This window comes from Colias eurytheme, chromosome 31, assembly GCF_061535395.1.
Source record: "Colias eurytheme isolate Ceu_HAF_F1 chromosome 31, ilColEury1 Martin Lab GWU primary, whole genome shotgun sequence".
NCBI classification, from domain to species: domain Eukaryota; kingdom Metazoa; phylum Arthropoda; class Insecta; order Lepidoptera; family Pieridae; genus Colias; species Colias eurytheme.
The window spans coordinates 238151-261437 of NC_143010.1; the positions used below are offsets into that span (position 1 = coordinate 238151).

Consider the following 23287-nt stretch of genomic DNA (forward strand, 5'->3'; position numbering starts at 1 on the left):
CTAGTAGTAAATATTACTGACCAGTATTTATAATGTCCCGTGGAGGGCCATACGCGTCGGGGGGAAGCGGCTCGCCGTAAGAATTTGATAGACCCGAATCTCTTTTTTGTGCTTGTTGACCTGTAATACGTAGTTTTTATTTATTTTACATTTTATCGTATAAAATTAAATAAAATACAGAAAAAATGCACGATAATAATAGAGTGGAATAATAGGCTTTATTACTGTTATTTTAAATTATATTAGTTGGATTTTATTAATTCTGTTTCCTATAATATACTTATTCTTTTCCTTGAAAATACATAATGCTATTATTTTAAAATGAGTTAAGATTTGTTATAATAATTTATTTCAATCAATGTATTTAAAAAGTCAAGTTTAACGATGTTAAAACTTAAACAATAAATACTTATAACTTCATTTTAAGTAGGTGCTTTTTTTAATAATGTGCGAGGATGTGTAGCGAGGATTGTTTTTGTAAATAGCCAATAGTATCGCTCCAAATGCTAAACGCTTCAAACGTCAAACTAAATGAAGCGATATGATTGGTTATTTACACACACAATCCTCGCCACACAGACTCGAACATTATTTAAGAAATAACACCCTAAAAGTAGTAAACAATAAACAGTAAGTGCAAAAGTGTATTACAGACATAAAACAGGCGATTTTTTTATTCCCAAGCGTGTCTAAAAGCACATACGCTATTAAAAAGCTTATTCCTTCAACTAACCTGGTTGAGAAGCCTCCGCTACGAGATCCTGTGAATCATCCTTGGAGACCAGACCAGGTGGAGTATCCTCTGCCAGCGCCACGGCTAGCCATAGCACGACCAACTGGAATATAATCTAAAATTAACTACTTAATTAATGCAGTTACAAAATTTCATATTAGGTACATATAATATAACTAGCTAATCGCCCGCGGCTTCGCCCGCTTTGTCTAAAACCTAATAAATTATATACTAAAACCTTCCTCTTGAATCACTCTATCTATAAAAAAATTTAAGCATACAAAGGGATATAGGGATGCAAATAGCGACTTTGCTTTATACTATGTAGTGATGATGTTGATGTGTATCAACATGGTAAGTACATATCAAACTATCGATTTTTTTATTAGCCAAAAACTTAAAGAATTGCCACGAAAAACGTTCAGAATAAAACGTTGTTTTATGTGTGGCTCTTTAACAATAATTTATTAAAAAAAAGAACGTATTTTGCTTATTATTAAATTTTTTATAATGAGACGTATAGTGCGACACAAAAGAGATGAAAATAAATGAGGGCGCCACCGTCGCTCATATAGCAACACTGATACTGCGACGCAAGCGATCTTGATACTATAGAATAAAAATCCAAAAATCAATAATCAATATAATCTAAAATAAATACCGCGATTTAAACCGTTATAATTGTTTCATTGTAGCAATAGTGTAAATTTAAGACAAAAATACATTAGTATTTTAATTGACCTAGGTCAAATTTTACTTAAATGTATTTGGAATTAGTTATTTTATAAAAATCGGTCAAGTGTTTAGACTGCAGAGGCGCACATAGAATCAAACATACAAACAAACAAGCATACATGCAGCTCAAACACATTACCCTCTTTCTGGGTCCATTGGGTAGAAAAAAACAAGGCGATTTGAAAACCACATATTTTTATTTTTTTTGTAGATAAATTTTGTACATTAATGTAATTCATCATAATCTAAATATTCTACTCCTTCAAAGGACTGATCATCACTCTGTTTCGAAGTACTGGCAAGAGGGTACGGGGCATCTTCAGTATCTGTAAATATGATTTTTTTTCTTATGGTTTGATTGATTAATACCTGTATGAAAACAGTTATCACTATACTATGTAGTAAAATCTAAACTAGGTACTTTATTTGAGGCTGGTTGGATTGGATATAAATTCTTGACTCAAATTGTGCTGGTCGCACTATAAAAACTAGTTTTTGTTTACATACAAATAACCTCAAATTAAATTGCGTAAACGTAATACCTAATCGCCATACATACATACATTAAACACTCGTCACTAATGGAATATTCTATTTTACATAGTACTGAGCAAAAATAAATGGAATCTCACCGGTATATTCTGCTGTACGTTTGTAAACGTTTTCCAAATCAGTCAATAAATTTCCAGCTTGAAATTCGGACAAACACCGAATAAAAACTTTATACACCACATCACGGACACCGCTACGTTTAACCTGTTTCATGATGTCTCCTTTTTTATTTAAATTTCTTGTTCTAAATAACAATTTTATCTCAATAATTCTCCACTTCACGAAAAAAACAACAAATTTTTATTCAACTTGACAGCTACATTGCCAATTCAGGGTTGCCAGGTAATGAAAAACGAATTAGTTCCAAAATAATTAATTTCATCTCTTTTATGTCGTACTATACCTACGTAGAAATAAATAAAATATTCGTTTTGATTTTATCTAGGTACGCCTATAATTAGAAATCCAAAAATATATAAAGGTTTATGAAATCAGAAAATACAAAATCGATTTTCAAAACGAAGTAGTCACGAGTAGGTATACGTTTAAAAAGTGTCATTATTCCTGAACGATAAAGCTTTTTTTTTTAAGAAAAAGCTACATTTTTTTTAATTTGAATTTATGGACATGTTTCCGCGCAATGTTTCATTCATTAAGAATCACAATGTAAACAATATTCTTGTAAAAGAAAGGTGAAAAAAGTTAATTGTTACAACTAGTGACGTTCTAGTTTATCGATGTCACTCTCATCCGTCAGTGCTTCCGAGTGTGTAGTGATGTGCTTGTGGTTTATCGATAAAAATGTAATTCGATTTTATATCAGTCTAAGTGAATTTATCGTAACAAAAATGTAATGTTTAGTTGAAGAATAATTGCATGTTTAATGACTTAGGTAAATTACATTTTATACACAAACTATTCAAAGACAGAGAACAATTTATACTTATTTGACCGATATTTTATCCTACTTTAATAATAATTATAAATGTGCGACTTTGTGAAGATGGATATTTATTACTCTTTCAGTCACATAAAGCTGATCGGATTCTTATGAAATTTGCTAATGATATACATAGATTGTATTATTAATTATTATACTACTAGCGACCCGCCCCGGCTTCGCACGGGTGCAATGCTGTTACTAAATACACTACAGAAAAACTGTGAACGTTGTATATAAAAAAACATAGCGTCCCGCTCCGGCTTCGCACGGGTATAAAATAGATAGCCGGGCGGCCGGCCTGTAGCGCTGCAAACGCTACGTCCCGCAATTTTTAAATCTGTAATATCTTCGAAAATATTCACTCAAATCATACGGTGTAAAGGGCCATATAGATCTATATTAAATGAACAATGTATTCAAGGTATTTAATTGGTTAAGGATTAATGCTGTATTGGTTAAAATCGCATCGAAAATTAGCCATTATTTGTCGTAAAAAGTAAATGACAAAAAAAAGTAATTGTGGGTTATCCATAAGAGATAGACATATACCATCGCGGACTTTTCTGTAGACCTTTTCAATGTGTATAATACTTAGTACATTATTTTGATAAAACTCGTAGGGTTCAGCCTGCGTTTGCAATTTAAGCGGAAAAAATGTAATTTTTTACGACATCACATTAGAAACCTCAAAAATAACAGTACTTCTCCACTATTTAATGGATGTTATTATACATATAAACCTTCCTCTTGAATCACTCTATCTATTAAAAAAAACTGCATCAAAATCCGTTGCGTAGTTTCAAAGATTTAAGCGTACAAAGGGACATAGGGACAGGGAAAGCGACTTTGTTTTATACTATGTAGTGATAGTGATAGTGATTAACTATACTGTGATTATAGTCTGTTTTAGCACATAGGCAAAAATTTAATTAGTATATATGGACACATAAGTAAATTAATTATTACTACGTACATAGGTTTTGAAGCGAGTGAAGCCGCACTATAAACTGCGATAAAAAGTACAAGTATCGACAAATCCCAGCACTACATTCCCAGCTTATTAGCTCGCATTGTTTCATTATTCACGGGCCAGCAGTTTTCAATAATTACCATATGTTCTCACAGTTTTTATTCTTGTGGGAAGTGAGGAAGTGTGTTGGATTGTTTTTGTGTGCATTCTAAGGTTGAGGTCAAGATATACTAGTGGTGCATCCGGCGTTGCTTGTATAGTAAGGATGTGTATAGCTAGTGTTTTTATGGGTGTCGTTTTTAACTGTAATAATTAAATGTGTCATCTATACTAATATTATAAAGCTGAATAGTTTGTTTGTTTGAACGCGATAATCTCGAGCATTTAAACGCGGAGCACAGCTAGCCGTTATTAAAATAATTAATTATTAATTAATTTTACTCATTTAATATATTATATTGGTAAATGCGAAAGTTTGTAAGGATGGATGTATGTGTATGTAGGTATGTTTGTTACTCCTTCACGCAAATACTGCTGAACCGATTGCAATGAAATTTAGCACACATATAGAGGGTAACTTGGATAAACACATAGCATAGGTTTTATCCCGGAAATCCCACGGGAACGGGAACTATGCGGGTTTTTCTTTGAGAACGCGGGCGAAGCCGCGGGCGGAAAGCTAGTAAAAAATAAAGAACTATATTATTAGCTTTCACATGTTACATAAAAATTAAATTGATAATCGCGGTCGTAAAATTTAATTTGTGGTCACGAACGCATGATGTTCAGCTGATAGTGATCTTAAAAGTGAAATGAGTTATACATAATATGTATCCATAAAGATTTGAAAGAGGTAGTGGGTCTCCAATTCTCTATTTTTATTGTTAGTCTTTGGGATAAGGGTGACAAATCAACATCGAGCTATGCTGCGCTGTACTGCGCTGTGCTGTGTTTGGTCAACTCGCTCGTCTAATATTTTAATGAGGATACAAACAACCCATGCTGTGCTGCGCTGTGTGAGGCTAAGCTCTGTTTAAAAACGCAGCAGTCTCGAGCGAGGCGCGCTACCCGCCGTGCTGAGCCGCGCTGTGCCGAACTGTGCTATGTTTTTATGGAGCTCTGCCAATTGCCATGCTGCGCTGTGTCGAGCTATGCTAGGTTAGCTACCGTGACTGGACTCTTTTAACGACAAAATAACACATAAAATATCCATATCCGCTTCTTCTTCACTTTCATCTTCATCGAATTCAACTATGTCGTAATGTTTACGTTTTTTTGAAAATAGGGTCATATTTGACGAGATAAACGACTACACGAGCTGCTGATTACTTTATACTGAGCTAGATTGTTAAAAAACGTAGCTTAAGAAACACAACACAGCAGCACAGCGCAGTACAGCGCAGCATCGTTTAATTGTTAAAAAAACGTAGCTTAAGAAACACAGCACAGCACAGCGCAGTACAGTGCAGCATAGCTCGATGTTGATTTGTCACCCTAAAAATGGTGTAAAATAATTTTTGTACCCGTACTGGAAAAAATATAGCCAATGATACTCCCAAATAACTTAATTTTATATTGGGAAAATAATTTTCAAACTCAGTTTGAAATACACTTATTTTTAATATGGATAATATTATTTTTTTATCAATAGTAAAAAGGTAAAAATTGTAGTGATGTAGTTCACAACTGATTGTTAATCTACAACTAATTGTTAAAACTTAATTACGTTCTTGTTAGGCGATCTTTCACACCTTTAATCATAAACTTAAAACTAGGAAAATAAATAATAGAACACTTACCGCCCGCCATTTTAAAAACTGAAACAAAAAATTACATTATTAATATTAAATATGCTAGTGTAAATGTAATATGCCAGTATGGTCAAAAGTTCCCAGCGGTTTCACCCGCATTGCTCCGCTCCTGTTGGTCTTAGCGTGATGATATGTAGCCTATAGCCTTCCTCGATAAATGGGCTAACACCGAAATAATTTTTCAAATCGGACCAGTAGTTTCTGAGATTAGCGCGTTCAAACACACAAATTCTTCAGCTTTATAATATTAGTGTAGATTATAGAGACAATAAAGATTTAAAATTAATGCAGTTCAGTTAGTTGCTTATAGTGGAAATTTACGCCACAGTCAGCCGATTCACTAATAGTATGTACATATATGCTTTTGCTAGTTAAATAGGTAACAACAAAATTCAGACTTAGTATTCAAAATTCAAATATAACAATAATACCTGAGTAATTTATAGAACAGAAAGAAACGATATATTATATGTACTTATTTATACACAATTGCTCCTTTGAAAAGTTCAATAATATGTAGGTAAGTATTACAGGTAAGCGAGTTTCAGGTAAACATTTTCTTGATTTTGTCTGCAGTTCGTACCGATATTGTTTTTTTCCACGCGCCATAACCAATATAACCTATGAGCTGTGAGCTTTGACGTAAGCATGACCGGTCATGTAACATTCTTGCAGAGAAAGTGACAGTCAACAGGTGACGGGAAATCAAAGACTAGCTTGTGCACGCGGGTTGTGTGCGTTTTTAATTGTATTTAGATAAGTATGGGAGACTGACCTTTTGTAATGACTGTATACAATTTCATGACACCATATTACATTGTTTTTGTATACATCAAAACTTAGCGTTGTCAAATATCAATTCACACCAACATTTCAGCAAATTTTCCACAAATATATAAGTAAATTGATGCGTTTTTAATACAGAGAATTCACAGTTTTTTTCAGTTCGCGTTAGCCCTAAGCTGTGGCCCTAAGCTATTTAGCTTAGGGCTGATTTTTCAATCCTTGGTTAAAACTTATTCGTCGAATAATGTAGGTATAAAACTACCATTTTAAAAACGTATTCTAATTGCCCGTATTTGACAGTTTACGTGGCATTTTAATAATATCGTGTAATACTTTATTGGACGGATAAGTTTTATCGAAGCATTGAAAAATCGGCCTTTAGTTAACTTAAAAAACACGCTTCTACTCATGAAAATATTGTATCGTCACCGATCCTTGATGAGTGCACAAAGTTTGAATTAAATCTGTCCGTTTAAAATGGGTCAAATCGAGACTAAAGGTTACAAACATACAGGTGCAGGTTATGTAAGCGTGTTAAAAACGGACATGCAGTAGTCAACTATGTTATAACAGTATCTGCGCTCAGCGATTTCACCCACATGGCTCTGCTCATGTTGGTCTTAGCGTGATGATATACTTATAGCCTCTAGCCTTCGATAAATGAGCTATCTAACACCGAAAGAATTTTTCAAATCGGACCAGTAGTTCCTGAGATTAGCGCGTTCAAACAAACAAACTCTTCAGCTTTATAATATTAGTACATATAGATGAATATATTGGCCGAATCCCAGAGCTTCTAAGTTCGATCAATAGAAAACTAAGAAACCGGTTGGCTTTCTCTCTAACAGGGTCATGTAGTTGAAGTGACATATGGATTTCCGGAAGCGCTTTCCGCCATTTTGTGTAGATTGCTCATATCCTAATCCTGACTTTACGTCATTTTCTAGTTTGGAGATTCTTTTGCTCTTGTTTTGTATGACTAGCTGTGGCCCGCAGCTTCGCATGCGTGGTTAAAATTAATTTTCATGGTAGAAACTTTCATCAAACTCAAACATTTATTTATTCAATTAGACTTCTTCGAGAAGCACTTTTGAATCGTCATTACATATTTTTAACATTTACCACCGATTCGGAAAGCAGTATCTATGGAGAAGAACCGGCAAGAAACTCCATAGTTGCTCTTTTAAATCATGTCAGTATACTTATATAAATTAATTTTACAAAATATGTAACTACATATATGTATTATCATAATATGCCAAAGAACTGTCCTATTTTATACACATCTATCTTCTTATATATAAAAATGAATCGCAAAATGTGTTGGTAAGCGCATAACTCGAGAACGGCTGAACCGATTTCGATAATTATTTTTTTATTATATTCCTTGAAGTACCTACGAGGATGGTTTTTATGTAGAGAAAATGTAAATATGTACCACGGGCGAAGCCGGGGCGGACCGCTAGTAGGTAATAAAAAGCTTACATTATGTTTATTGCTCTATCGTACTATAAAAACTACTTTGCACATTTGGCTGAATTATAAGTAACTAGATTTCCGCCCGAGGCGTCACCCGTGTTTGCAAAGGAAAACCCGCATACTTCCCGTTCCCGTGGGATTTCCGGAATAAAACCTATCCTATGTGTTAATCCAAGTGACCCACTATATGTGCTAAATTTCATTGTAATCGGTTCAGTAGTATTTGCGTGAAAGAGTAACAAACACACACACACACACATCCTCACAAACTTTCGCATTTATAATATTAGTAGGATAATAGGATATCTAGATAAATGCTGAAATAACAATGTACACGCAAATCTGCAATAGGTAAGTATTAAAACGATATTTTTGTACGCTTGTTACTTTAAAATAAGGAAAAGCAGTGAACTTTGAAACAGATAATACATATATGTTGCCTTTAATAAATATAATTTCTAGGCACTTTTCGACAAACCATAATCTCTTTAATAATAGTTCTCTTCTCGAAGATTACAATCATTTTGTATTACGTTTTAAGCAACTATTGCATAATATCACCTTTGACTCAGTAATTACATACAAGTGTGTGTAATAACTTCGATTTCCGACTCTTTCTCTCTACCGGATGTATTTAAGATGTCTGTCTGTGTCATCTGTAGGTATATACCTACTTATCTCAATATATAGTAGCTAAATGACCGATATTTTAACACGTTTGTCCTGTATGTTTGTATGCTTATAGTTATAGGTATTGCTTGTTTATGACCCACTTTAAATGGACAGGATAAATTCAAACTTTGTATTAAGGATCGGTAACAAAACTATCATTTCATTGCGTATTGCGTGAATTAGCGTTTTTTTTATATAACATAAACATATCACAACAACATATCTTCATAAACACAGTTATTTATTAAAAAGTCATAAGCCATGCATTTCATTAATTACTTGAAAAACATAGGGTCATTGCGCCTGTTCGCGTCCACTTAGTGCAGTTGGAAAGTTTGAAGGAGAAAATAAAAATGTTCCAGAACAAATTTCAACGCAAATTTTATGTAACGTATTCATTATATAGTCTATTTTAAGATTTACTTTCAATTGTGTTGGAAATATCATGTGGTTTTTATTTATCTAGACAAATAGCAGAATTAGGCGTTTTACCCAGATCGCGTCCAAAAATTCCAGTTTGCGTCCACCCGTGGACCAGTTCGCGTCCACCAGCTTAGAAAAGGAATTAAGAGTGTATTGGGTGATATTTTATCAGATAAATGCAAATAAAAATTAGATTTTAATAAATTATTTATTTACGAATATAGTTATTTAATAAAAACCGGCCAAATGCGAGTGGGACTCGCACACTGAGGGTTCCGTTTTAACCTGTTTTTTTTTCATATGTTTTAACTGTAAATGATTATTTTTTCAATGTTTCCCTTATTTTTCCTACAAGACGTTGCTTCGTACCAAACTTCAAGTGTCTGTGTTCACGTAAAGTACCCTGTAGGTTTTGATTCCCTTGCAAATGTCGAAATTTGCGAAAATTTGCAGCATAAACGGCTGTATCTTTTGATTGCTTTGGCTTATAAGTTTGATTTTTTCACTGCTTCAAGGAACCGTAGACTTGAGTATTCAATATAAATTTCAGCTTTATACCTCCACGCGTTACTGAGAAAAAGGGTCTTGACCGAAAGACAGACCGGCAGACGGACATACAGACGGATGGATATCAAAGTGATCCTACAAGGATTACGGTTTTTCCTTTTGAGGTTCGGAACCCTAAAATCAACATTATTATTAATATAATTCACTGTAAGGAAACTGGAAAAACTTATTTATATTTATCTTCTCATCATTAATAGAACTAAAAATTAACAAAAAACAAAGTTACGTTATGTAAATAAATAATAATCAGTTCTATTAAGATTACCTACCTATCCTATTTTTTAGTATCTAATGAATTAAATTTATTTTTTGTTTATATTACTCTCACTCTCATTCTCAAAGATACTAGGTCTCATTCTTAGAATACCCATTTTAAAATGAAAAAATAGCAAAAAAAATTGCTAATTTGAATGAAAATTTAAATTATCAACTTGTAGTCTTAGTCAAAAATTTACAATCTATTTTAAATTACATATTTTAACAAACAATTCATTGCTACTTAATGAAAAACAATGTGGACGCAATTTGTTCTATTGTTATGCACTATAGGTATAGTTTGCGCCCACCGTGGACGCAAAATGGAAGTTGTACAAATTCGGTGTAGTAATTCGCGTCCACCTTATTTTAGCTATTAATTGTAAAAGAAATAAGCTGATTTATAATCCATACTATTCCATGTTTTGTTAGCAAAGTAAAGAAACAGTTACATATTCAAAAATTCACATTTAACAATAAGATACTTACCGTGAAACGCGACGCTGCGCACTATTTTTTTCTCAAAATACCGCGCGTTTTAGCTCTCTCGTCTAATAGCCAAAATTAAATAATTTTTTTTAATAGGATAGGCGGTGCGCAGGCATATTTTGAATATGTGTGCATGTCTCTTATACATTGAGGTATTATCGGAAATTTTTCTTATTACAATTTTACTTAAAGTATACTTATTTTCGTGAATTTTCTAAAAGATATCCGCAAAATGGACGCGAATAGGCATGTGGACGCGAACAGGCGCAATGACCCTACATTTATTTCTTAAAAATTAACCATATTAATATAACACTTGTTACTTGATAGCAAGTCGCGGATGCTGCGTCTCACAGTGAAAGTAAAGAAGATCTCTATCTTACGTAATGTGTCAAATGTGTCGAATCGGTCAAGTGAAGAATGTGTCAAGTGTGTGATCGTTTTTCCTATAAATGGCGTGTTAAAACGGCTCAAACCATTGTGATGTGTTTGATAATCGTTTGAAATAAATATATTACTACAATAAAACATAATTAAAGACTATAAGGGTGTTTTCCATAAATAATGTGCGATGTGTAGCAAAAGCACCCAAAAATGGTGGTGGTTCTGACGTCTTTACTTTTATTGAATATTTATTTCAAACTAGCGGTGCGCCCCGGCTTCGCCCGTGGTACATATTATTTACGTTTTAATATCATACATACATATTATTTACGTTTTAACTCTACATAAGAACCATCCTCGTACTTCAAGGAATATTATAAAAAAAGAATTATCGAAATCGGTTCAGCCGTTCTCGAGTTATGCGCTTACCAACACATTTTGCGATTCATTTTTATATATAAGATTTATTTCAAATTATTATTAAATATCACAATGGATTGTTCAGTTTTTACGTATGTATGTGTTAGTATTATTTAAAATAAATAAAGCTTGTGTTTCATTTGAAAAAATGTAGAGTTTATCCGCGTCGGTAAATTTTTATATTAGGTAGGTAACATTTTTTAATTTTTAATTGCCTCGCTTTTGTAAAAAACGCGAACGCAATAATCTCGGGAACTACTGGTCCGATTTGAAAAATTCTTTCGGTATTAGATAGCCCATTTATCGAGGAAGGCTATAGCCTATACATCATCACGCTTAGACCAACAGGAGCGGAGAAATGCGGGTAAAACCGCAGGGTAAAACTAGTAATCCATACTATTATTATAAATGCGAAAGTAACTCTGTCTGTCTGTCTGTTACTCAATCACGCCTTAACTATACTGAACCAATTTGCATGAAATTTGGTATAGAGATATTTTGATACCCGAGAAAGGACATAGGATAGGTTTTATCCCGGAAATCCTACGGGAACGGGTATTTCTTTGAAAACGCGGGCGAAGCCGCGGGCGGAAAGCTAGTAATTAATAAGTCTATAACACTAGTTGTAACAAGGGGGTCATGACTTCGCTTTCTAAAGATAGAATTGTGAGAAACTAGTTATTCTTACAGGTCAGGGGTTGGCTTGTTTATGTACAGTATACTAGTGTTTACCCGTGAAATTGTTCGTATTAAAATATAATATATATGTATTAAGATTTATGTGAATTATAGTTTTTGTTGATACAAAAAAAGAGTATCTGTTAATTATCACCACGCACGTGAGTTTAAATAAATTTATACATATACATATACGTTTTATTTCATTTATTGTTATTGATAAGAACTGTAGATGTAATTTTTATTATTAGTTCATATTTATATAAATGTAGGACCTCGGAAATACGCGGGCAGACTGAAAATCAGCGCTGTTCAGCTTCGTTCACACGCGGCATTGTCCTGCACGTTTTTTTGCCGTATACGTCTTAACGTATAAATAGTGACCAAACAACGTACATAGATCCATTCACACGACGATTGTACTGCAAAAAAACGTGTACCGCTTATACGATTAAACGCATACTCAACGGGTGTTAGCACACAGCATGGCTGCGTCTGTTCCGATTGCCTAATGTCTGTGTACTTTTTATGTTAAGGTAGTCTAAGTTTTTGTTGGCAATAAAGCTTTTTTTCTTTCTTTCTTTCTTACATGTAGGACTTAGGTACCACGGTCGAAGACGGGGCGGACCGCTAGACGTTAGTTAGGCACATCGAGGTATTATTACTACGTATATACAGAGGACACCACGAACAAAATCTGTGCGACAATCGCGGCAGCGCGGGGCGCGCGTGGGGCGGCTACGTCATAGATACAAGCGATGTTTGAGACGCTTGGCTCTAACTTGTGTTACAAATAGTGTAGTACTAGCGATGCCCTCTCTAGTACGTAGTACATAGTAACTCAATGGTTAGGCATAAAAAGTAAAAACTTTTAAGTCTCTACCATTGTATCAAGGACAATCAGTTTTTGTAGTCAATCAAAAATATGTTAACTACTTACATTTTATTCGAAAGAAATAACTTTCCTTCGCGTGTTTTGAGACAATAACAATAAATTTAATCACGCAAACTCAATTCAATACTTTATAAAACAATGTGAACGGATTGAATCGGTAAATTCAAGAATATAATGTGCCCCGCGGTTTTACCCGCATTGCTCTATCTAACACCGAATTAATTTTTTCAAATCGGACCAGTAGTTTCTGAGATAAGCGCGTTCAAACTAACAAACAAACGCTTCAGCTTTATAATATTAGTATTAGTATAGATTATATATAAATCTCATGTCACAATGTTTGTCCTCAATGGACTCCTAAACCACTTAACCGATTATAATAAAATTCGCACACCATGTGCAGTTCGATCCAACTTGAGAGATAGGATAGTTTAAACATGTAGGTACCACGGGCGAAGCCGGGGCGGACCGCTAGTATTAGTATAGATATGTAGCGGTACTGTAGTGTAAAATACATATTTTGTAGTGTAATTTCAACCTTTCGTTTTTATATAATTACTTAGGTACCTACTTACACTAAAATTTTAAAAAGGTAAAATACAATGATGGAAAAATATTTGTGCGAGGTAATAAAAAAAAATTGGGATGATCTTAGATATATATAAAAATGAATCGCATAATGTGTTGGTAAGCGCATAACTCGAGAACGGCTGAACCGATTTCGATAATTCTTTTTTTATTATATTCCTTGAAGTACGAGGATGGTTCTTATGGAGAGAAAACGTAAATATGTACCACGGGCGAAGCCGGGGCGGACCGCTAGTTTTAAATAAAGCAGATATAGATAAAATTTTATATTTCTGTATTTTTGCCATCTCCATCGTATTTATAAAGGGCTGATTTTTCAATCCTTGGTTACAGCTTGTTCGTCGAATAACTATGGAGTTTCTTGCCGGTTCTTCTCCATACATACTGCTTTCTGAATCGGTGGTAAATGTTAAAATACGTAATGACGATTCGAAAATGCTTCTAAAAGAAGTCTAATTGATTAAATAAATGTTTGAGTTACTATTACCATTTCCAAAACGTATTCTAAATTCTAGTTGCCCGTATTTGACAGTTTACATGTGTAATTTTAATATTTTCGTGTAATAATTAATTGGACGGGTAAACTTTAACCAAGGATTGAAAAATCAGCCCTAAGACTATTAGGTACTAGCTGCTCCGCGCGGTTTCACCCCCGTGGCTCCTCTCCTGTTGCCCGTAGCGTGATGAAATATAGCCTATAACCTTCCTCGATAAATGGGCAATCTAACACCGAAATAATTTTTCAAATCGGACCAGTAGTTCCCGAGATTAGTGCGTTCAAACAAACAAACAAACAAACAAACAAACTCTTCACCTTTATAATATTAGTATAGATTATTTTTGATTTCACAAACCTTTTCTTACACAATAAATTCTCATTCACTCTTCAAAAACACTCTTTAAACCGGTTTAACTCCATTAAAAAGCCGGCACCATCTCATATTTCGAAACCGACCTTTCATATAATATAATTTACAAGAAATTGAAAGTGTGTTGCGTAAGATTTGATCTCCGAGCGTTGGCCTTAACCGTGGCGAGTGTGACGGTCGGTTAAACCACGAAAAATAAAATGTAGTTTAAACTGTGTTTAAACTTTAGTTATGAACTACATTTCCGCACGAAGCTTCGTCCGCGTAAGCCAAAGTAAAACGCGCATAGTTCCCATTCCCGTGGGATTTCCTGGATAAAATCTGTCCGTTGTCAGGTCTTAAGCCCTCTCTTTACAAAATTTGTTATGCTCAAAATTCATAGTAAGTATACAATACCTATATAATATAATACTAGCTTTCCACCCGCGGCATCGCCCGCGCAGTCAAAGAAAAACGCATAGTTCCCGTTCCCGTGGGATTTCCGGGAAAAAACCTATGTACCGGGGTAAAAAGTAGCCTATGTCCTTTCTCGGGTATCAAAATATATCTATACCAAATTTCATGCAAATTGGTTCAGTAGTTAAGGCGTGATTGAGTAACAGACAGACAGACAGAGTTACTTTCGCATTTATAATATTAGTATGGATGAATTTTGAATTTGGAGATTGTGACATGTAAGTACCACTCTTGACCGCTGAAACATATCTCATTCACATGACCAACCCGGACGGAATGCTAAAAATTGTTAATTTAGAGTTGTCCGGAGTAAGTAAATTGCATGCGTGAAAAGTACTACCTACAAATCTTTTTATAATATAAAAATGAATCCCAAAATGTGTTGGTAAGCGCATAACTTGAGAACGGCTGAACCGATTTCGATAATTCTTTTTTTATTATATTCCTTGAAGTACGAGGATGGTTCTTATGTAGAGAAAACGTAAATATGTACCACGGGCGAAGCCGGGGCGGACCGCTAGTATGATATAAAAATATGTAGTTAGATATTTTCAGGAAGAGTTCAACAGCACTCACATCTGTGAACGAGTCCATTAAAATGATTTTTAAATAACAATTCGTTAAACTACGTTTACTTAAACCTCAGTTACACAACATAGTAATAACCAGAGATTAACTATGTAGTAATCGGATATTAGAGAAAGCATCTTGTTGTGGTTTTGAATCTATAAAGATACAGATAAAAAATTAAGTGTCTATTTATGCCGAAATAACAGATTTTTATTCTACGTATATGAAAGTTTGTGTTTTTGTATATAAAATACTAGCGGTCCGCCCCGGCTTCGCCCGTGGTACATATGAAAAATAGATGTTGGCCGATTCTCAGACTTACCCGATATGCACAGAAAATTTCATGAGAATCGGTCCACCCGTTTCGGAGGAGTATGCAGACTAACATTGTGACACGAGAATTTTATATATAAGAAGATAACAATTAAATATCTGTATCTTGAGGCTAATCTTGGCGTTGTTTCATTATTTAATTAAATATCTGTTTGTCTGTGTGTTTATTGTTTTATCCGATACTGCTGGAACGATTTTGATGAGATATCGTGACTCGTGAGCAGATAGCGTTATTTGTTTGTTTATTTTAACGCGCTAATCCCAGGAACTACTGGTCCGATATGAAAAAAAATCGCTGTTATACAGCCAATTTATCGAGGAAGGATATATAGGTTATCATCACGCTAAGACCAACAGGAGCGGAGCCACGCGGGTAAAACCGCGGGCACAGCTAGTATCTAGCTATATAATAAAAAACACGCACTACTATTCGATATAATAAATAGATTCAGATGAATCCATACTAATATTATAAATGCGAAAGTAACTCTGTCTGTCTGTCTGTTACTCAATCACGCCTTAACTACTGAACCAATTTGCATGAAATTTGGTATAGAGATTTTTTGATTTATTTATTTATTTATTTATTTATTTATTAGGTTTACCAGTAATTGTTACACAAAATAAACAAGTATATAATATATGAAATTAATCTTAAAACTAAGTGTACAATTTAAGGTAGGTAAACACCACATGCATACATTTAAATTTTAAAAGGTTTTATACAGGAAACAAAAAATTAATCTAAAAACTTAAACTAAGTGATGGACAAGGTACTTAAATTTATTTAACCTAAGCGAGAACATATCTAGATCTTTAGCAAATTCATTGTAAATTCTACAGAGTCTAGTTGATACCCGAGAAAGGACATAGGATAGGTTTTATCCCGGAAATCCTACGGGAACGGGTTTTTCTTTGAAAACGCGGGCGAAGCCGCGGGCGGAAAGCTAGTACTAAATAATTACAATAAAGAAAACACTAAATCAATACACTTATACTTATTAATTAGGTGATTAAGTCAGTTAGAGTTAAGTGAAATTAACTTAAGTAGAAATCGTCAAGTGACCGATGTATGTCCGGCTGCCTTATTACGGATCTTGCAGACGATCAGCAACAACCAAAAATTGCGCAATAGTTGTTGTCAAACGTCTATTTCTTATTACGTAAAAGCAGACAACAAGCAGACAATCTGCCGTCAACAGTGCTGCCTCTGTCGAGCAACTGAAAAACTAAAAATGCAGTTGTCGCTAATAAAAACTCAAAGGTTGCTTTGCAAATGGTATTAGCTATGACTTGCGACAGCCACACGACAGCAACTACCAAGCAATTGATTTGTCAAATATGCGACAGCTCTAATGCTTGTTGTTGACTTGTTGCTGGTTGTAATAGGAACAATAAAGTATATAAAAATCTCAAAATAGAATAAAAATTATAGTTTAGAAGATTGATTCTTAACTGAGATCATCGAATACTTAAAAAACTTATTATAATATATTACGGTAAGTGTGCAAAATATTTTCATCGGTCTAGAAAAGGTGTTCGACAAGTTTTCGAATATAATTTACTAATAATTACATATTAAATTTACTTTCGGGAATATTAATCATACCTTCTTAGACAGTTTTATATAAAATGGCACGAGCATTCTTATTAATTGAGGCACTCGAGGCCGAAGTTAGAAGACAAGAAGCTCATGATGTGGCTCAGTTACGGCGAAGTCTTCGTAACCAAGCAAGGACTTTGAGCATGACAGATGTTGAGTTCAAGGCACACTACAGAATCTCCCAAGATTCATTTGAAGAGTTGTGTTATGGACTAGCTCCACTAATGGCTAGATCAAAGAGGCAAACAAAGGTTTCTGTAGAGTGTAAGGTAAGAAATTGTTATAAATTCTTGACTTGAATGCATTCATAATATTGTTAGCAGCATTGCAAGACCATGTTTGTAGTCTGCTCATTTATTAAATTATAATAATCACTTTTCAGGTCTTAACAGCTCTGTCTTTCTATGCAACGGGTTCATACCAAAAGCCAGTAGGAATGAGCTTTTTGCATGGTTTAAGCCAGCCTAGTGTGTCAAATGCTGTGAGAGAAGTGACAACAGCACTAAACAATATTAATATACTGAATAAGTATATTAAATTTCCACAAACACAGCAAGAAAGAAATATCATCATTAACAAGTAAATTTCTATACCTATTTGATATGTACCATGAAAGTTTCACATATCATTAATTTTGTCTATAATTCCAGATTTTATAATAAATTTGGAATTCCTGGTGTCCTGGGCTGTGTTGATGGTACACATGTGGCATTAGTGAAGCCTTCAGAGCATGAAGAACGTTTTTTTAACAGAAAACATTATCATTCTAGAAATGTTCAAATAGTAAGTACTCACTTACTTAACTAAGCTTTAATTTATTTATTACCTATATTTAGTTTGTACGAACCTTTTATTACTACAATTATTAAAAAACTGACTTGCACAATGTTTCTAATACTGTGAGAATATAAGAATTAATTTCTTGTAAATAATGTTTTTTTAGATATGTGACAGTGACCTTAATATTTTAAATGTGGATGCTACTTTTGGTGGAGCTACTCATGATGCATATATTTGGCGCAATTCGGAAATAAATAATCATTTGCAGCAGCTTCATAATAATGGTGAAAGCATTTGGTTATTAGGTAATTATTTTTTGTATTATTAATGTAGTGTGTGTGTTAAGTGTAACAGAATTAATGTTCAAAAATACCTGTTTACTAAATATTTTAATTTTATTATTTATTTTGTTTATTTCATTTTTAGATATCAATTTTGTAGTAATTTATACATTATAAAACACTGACTATGCTTTACATTTGCAGGCGACTCTGGATATCCACTGCGGCCATGGCTTCTGACTCCTATTGTTAACGCTGTTCCTGGGACTGCAGAAGAGCATTACACAAATGTCCACTGCAGTGCTAGGAATACTGTTGAACGTTGCATAGGAGTTTTGAAAACTCGTTGGCGATGTTTGTTGGCACATAGAGTACTGCATTATGACCATCACACTGTAGCAAAAATCATAAATGCATGCTGTGTTTTACACAACATCGCTAACCAACAAGGAACAGAAGTCATAGAGCTATCAGATGAATATACTAGACATGATTCTGACCGCCAAATATCTGACACCATCAGCATTGATGATGAAACACACCAATTAGAACGTGGTCGTTTACAGCGATCACTTATTATGCAGCGTCTATGGAGGGAGAGGAGACCATAGCCTTTATTTAGCGTTGTACAAACTTTTTCTAGTATTTAAACCTAAGAATATTTATATTTATATAGCAGAAACCAATGATGATATCATTGTTAATATTTGTGTGTGGTTAATAAATATACTGAAATAAAGGCACTAACTCACCACCTGTAATGTAACGTTACAAAGTCGAGCATTACATAGGCAAGCTAGGAAAAACTGTCATCACAAAATCGAACCTGAAATGTTAGATTATAGATTGTGAGGAAGCACCTTATTCAAAAAGAATGTACTTGAACTATCTGTAGGTACTTACTAATAATTGTGTAGAGATAAAAATATTATACATAGCAAAAGTAGTTTATGATAATAAGTAGTTAATTTAATACTGTTCACTGATGATATTATTTTAAATTTAAGAGTTTAGTTTGGGCATATAATATGTAATTGTAATAATTATTTAAATTTTTTCTGGTTATTATTGTATCGTTATTATTTGGTTACTTATTTTTAGTTTTACAATTTTTAGATTATTAGAAGATTTAGATTATAAATACATATAATGATTATCTTGTGTACTGAACCTTTCTATTTTTGTGGTGTGATTGTGTGATGCAATAAACATGTCTATGTATAAGTCAATGTGTACTGAAACCTTAGGTATGTACCTTCTACCTTCATATTTCACTTGTGTAAATTAATTCAATTTTTTATATCAGATATTTCAAAGATTAGTAACTATATTAGTAAAAAAAATGAAATATTTTCAAATAAAACAATTTTAAAAATGTGAATGAGAAAAATGTCACAATATAGAATGTATAAGAATAATAATTAATCAGATTTTGAATACTTAATGTCAAAAATAATGAATTTGGAATTAAAATAATGATAACACAAACAATTAAATAAAATAAATGTTATTTATTTTCTAAACAATTTTTTAATACATTGGTTAGTTCGCGCAGCGCCTGAGCCAGAGTCTCTGTAAGGGCTAGTTGTCTGCGCGATATATCTAACTCGTCCCTCCTAGCCTCTGCAATTATCATCATTGCATCTACCAGCTTCTGCTCCGCGTCGATCCGTCTATTTTCCATATCAACGATCCAAGACGGGTCAACTCTTTGACGAGTCCTGAGATCAGATATATTGCGGCTCCTAACAGAGCTCCTGGGTAGTCGCCGTGACACTGGACTATCTGTAAAGAAAAAAATATTATAATTACAACTAAATAATTTAAAGCATTCGTATTTCAACTTTCAGTTCATAGGAAGCACCACCAGCTTTCAAGTAAAAAAAAAGAAAAATTAAAATTTGTTCAACCAGTCGATAGTTCTGACTTCTGACATCAAAAATATTAAAAAATAAAAGTGACAATTAGAACTATATCTGACCAGCATTTTATCTAGGACCCCGCGTCCTGTTAGGGTCAGCAGAAGCCGGTGCCTGCACTCTATCTGAAACTAATAAGATAGGATATTTTGAAGCAACAGTATGTTTGCAATTTTGAAATATTTGAATTATTTGTCAGGTTTAAAACAATATAATATATAATAAATATTATACATGAGAAAGTAACTCTGTCTGTCTGTCTGTTACGCAATCACGCCTTAACTACTAAACCAATTTGCATTAAATTTGGTATAGAGATATTTTGATACCCGAGAAAAGACATAGGCTACTTTTTACCCCGGGACATAGGATAGGTTTTATTCCGGAAATCCCACGGGAACAGGAACTATGCGGGTTTTTCTTTGACTGCGCGGGCGATGCCGCGGGTGGAAAGCTAGTTCAATATAAATCTCTATGTAAATACCAAATTTTACCTAAATTGTTAAGAGTTACATATAATAACAACTGATTGTTTATGTAGGTATGTTTTTCTTATATTATTTATGTAATGTAGATAGTATAAGCTCAACTAACTAACTTTACCAGTATTTCCTCTCGTTGATGGTGATATTGGCGTTGTGGTCTGCCCAATATCTATGAGCCGTTCACTGGCTGGTGGTGGTGGAGAAGACTCTAAAATTGAAAGGGTTTTGGATAAATTATATACTTAAGTAACAGATTTTTTTTCACTCCAAAGTTGGTTAAAATAAATGTCTGTTTACCTATGGTTATCTCTACACATTCAGTTGCTATATCCTCATAGATGGCCGAGGAGGTACTTGGTGTTGGTATAGGCTGCAATGCAAAAATATGATTATAATCATTACATATTAATTTCAAGGATAAAAGACTATTTTTTTTCTCTTACAAATGCTGGCACTCTATGCTGAGTATCTCCATATGCAGCACCCTCTCCAATAATGGCCAACACCTTTTTATCAATTTCTGATAAGTCGTCTTTACAAGCCGGCCCACCACCAGTGCCAGAAGCTGCCCGTCTTTGGGCTGATGCCCTCGCCTTTACCTTATGCTTCAGGTCAGCCCAATACTGTAAGCATAATGCATGCAAGCTTATTTAAATTTATTTGTTTGAAACCCACAGCTCTTAATATATATATATATATATATATATATATATATATATATATATATATATATATATATATATTTATATATAGTTATATATATATTATATATAAGTAGTTTATATAAACTTTTTTTTAACCTTTTATAAACTATAATTTTATGCATCAATATGGAATTGATGTACTAAAAATGCAAGTAGGCAGGTATAGACAGCTATTTAGTATTTCTATTTTCTGTGGTGTAAAAATACACACATGGCGGTGTGAAATCAAGTGATGTGTTAGAAATATGAGCAAAAAGGATTCAAATTGTATAGAAATAGCAAATAAATAATTATTTATCAAATATACTTACACGTTTCCAGCGATATCCAGATTTTGAGGCACCACTGCCATGGGCGTTTAATTTGGAAGCTAGTTCTTCCCACTGGCGATCGACTGTTTCTTTCGATCGTGGACCCAAACCAACGCCTTTGGCCAGAGCCTGATGCTCCATTAAATAATTAAGGAGGTCCTCTAATTGAGACTTGGAAACTCGGTGTTCCATTTTTTTCAACTGAAAAATTCACAATATTTTGTGAGTAAATAAGTAACGTTTAATGCATATATTGTAACTAGCGCCTTCATAAACAAAGAGTTAGACTTACCTACTTGTGCAAAATTACGAAAATTGTTAACACTAATATTCACCGCTGAGCACAAACCACGACAAATCACATTCACGAACCTACTGAATACCTTTCCCATATCCCAGTAATAATATATTACGTTGTTTATGTGACAAGACCCACTTACAAGGGTTATCGCAAAAAAAATCCCTGGAGTGGTCATGCTGGGATCCATCCACTTCACAAGTTTCTTAATCTTAACTTTCATATTAGTTTTTTGCTAACGCAGATCACAGATGTGACGCAGTTATGAATATGAGAGCGAGTATTGTTTAATGTTTAACAAACATACGTAGTACCACCAGTTGCCACCTGATTGTGAGTGGCGCTGCTTTCCATACAAAATCAAGTGCATCGGTCGCAGGAAGCAGATGTTGTGCGACAGCGGCGCAACAGCTTACATAATACGAAATTTTTTGACGTTTCGCGACCAGTCGCAAACCTGTCGCGTTGCTGTTGCGCGTCGCTTGCTATCTGCTAATTTTTAGCTAATAAGGCTGCCGTTAACTTAGCACTTAGTTTGAATAACTTAAGTGGGTTAATTTGTTTTCTATTGTACTTAAGTATTAATGAAAAAACTACATGTTCGTAAATTTTTCCGTATATTACAGGCATCCTGTCCAAGATTTTAAAATTCTTCAAAAATATAGTTTTAAGAATTGTCTGTATGTATGTCCGGGCTAAAACTTCAATTTTGGTACATAGATAGCTTGAAACCTGAGGAAGGACATAGGATAGGTTTTATCCCGGAAATCCAACGGGAACAGGAATAATGCGGGGTTTTCTTTGGCTACGCGGAAAACGCGAAAACTATTTTGAAATATTACAAAACCAAAGGCATAGTAAATTCTCGTATTCTTCAGAAACAGGTGTGAAATTGTCAAATGTGTGTTTATGTTAATGAGATCTCGTGAAAGTATAGTCGAATCTATATTGAGAAATTATTTATTTTACTATATTATGTTTGGGCTTTTTCCGTTTTTACTTAGAACCGGTTTTTCATAATGTAGTGATTATTACGTCATCATTATTGTTTGTTTCGCTAAATTATTAAATACTAGTGGTCCGACCCGGCATTGCCCGTGGTACATATTTCGCAATAAAAGGTAGCCTATGTCCTTTCTCGGGTATCAAAATATCTCCATACCAAATTTCATGCAAATTGGTTCAGTTGTTTAGGCGTGATTGAGTAACAGACAGACAGAGTTACTTTCGCATTTATAATATTATAGTATGGATGTAGCAAATATCTTAAATATAATTATGTTTTTCGATGTTGTATA

The 23287-nt window shown here is 33.8% G+C and overlaps 2 protein-coding genes across 3 annotated transcripts in view; both read right to left on the minus strand.

Annotated features, from left to right (window-relative positions):
• Positions 1-23287, minus strand: part of LOC149895301 (uncharacterized) — a 31037-nt gene that overhangs the window by 3968 nt on the left and 3782 nt on the right. Inside the window, exons 2-4 of the mRNA XM_090118806.1 lie at positions 5733-5750; positions 734-836; positions 22-120 (exon numbers count right to left, since the gene is read on the minus strand). Coding sequence (XP_089974932.1) covers positions 22-120; positions 734-836; positions 5733-5750 — 220 coding nt within the window. The remainder of the gene's footprint in view (positions 1-21; positions 121-733; positions 837-5732; positions 5751-23287) is intronic.
• LOC149895302 (uncharacterized) lies at positions 19769-22503 on the minus strand. 2 transcript variants are annotated; one of them, XM_090118900.1, is made up of 6 exons: positions 22132-22503; positions 21692-21892; positions 21120-21299; positions 20974-21046; positions 20795-20884; positions 19769-20322 (listed from the first exon to the last, which is right to left on the minus strand). In XM_090118900.1, exons 1-6 carry the CDS (start codon positions 22210-22212, stop codon positions 20261-20263), a joined length of 687 nt encoding a protein of 228 aa, XP_089975026.1. In that variant the 5' UTR covers positions 22213-22503; the 3' UTR covers positions 19769-20260. The 2 variants fall into 2 exon arrangements, with proteins under 2 accessions (XP_089975026.1, XP_089975028.1); XM_090118902.1 differs by lacking the exon at positions 22132-22503 and adding an exon at positions 21984-22010.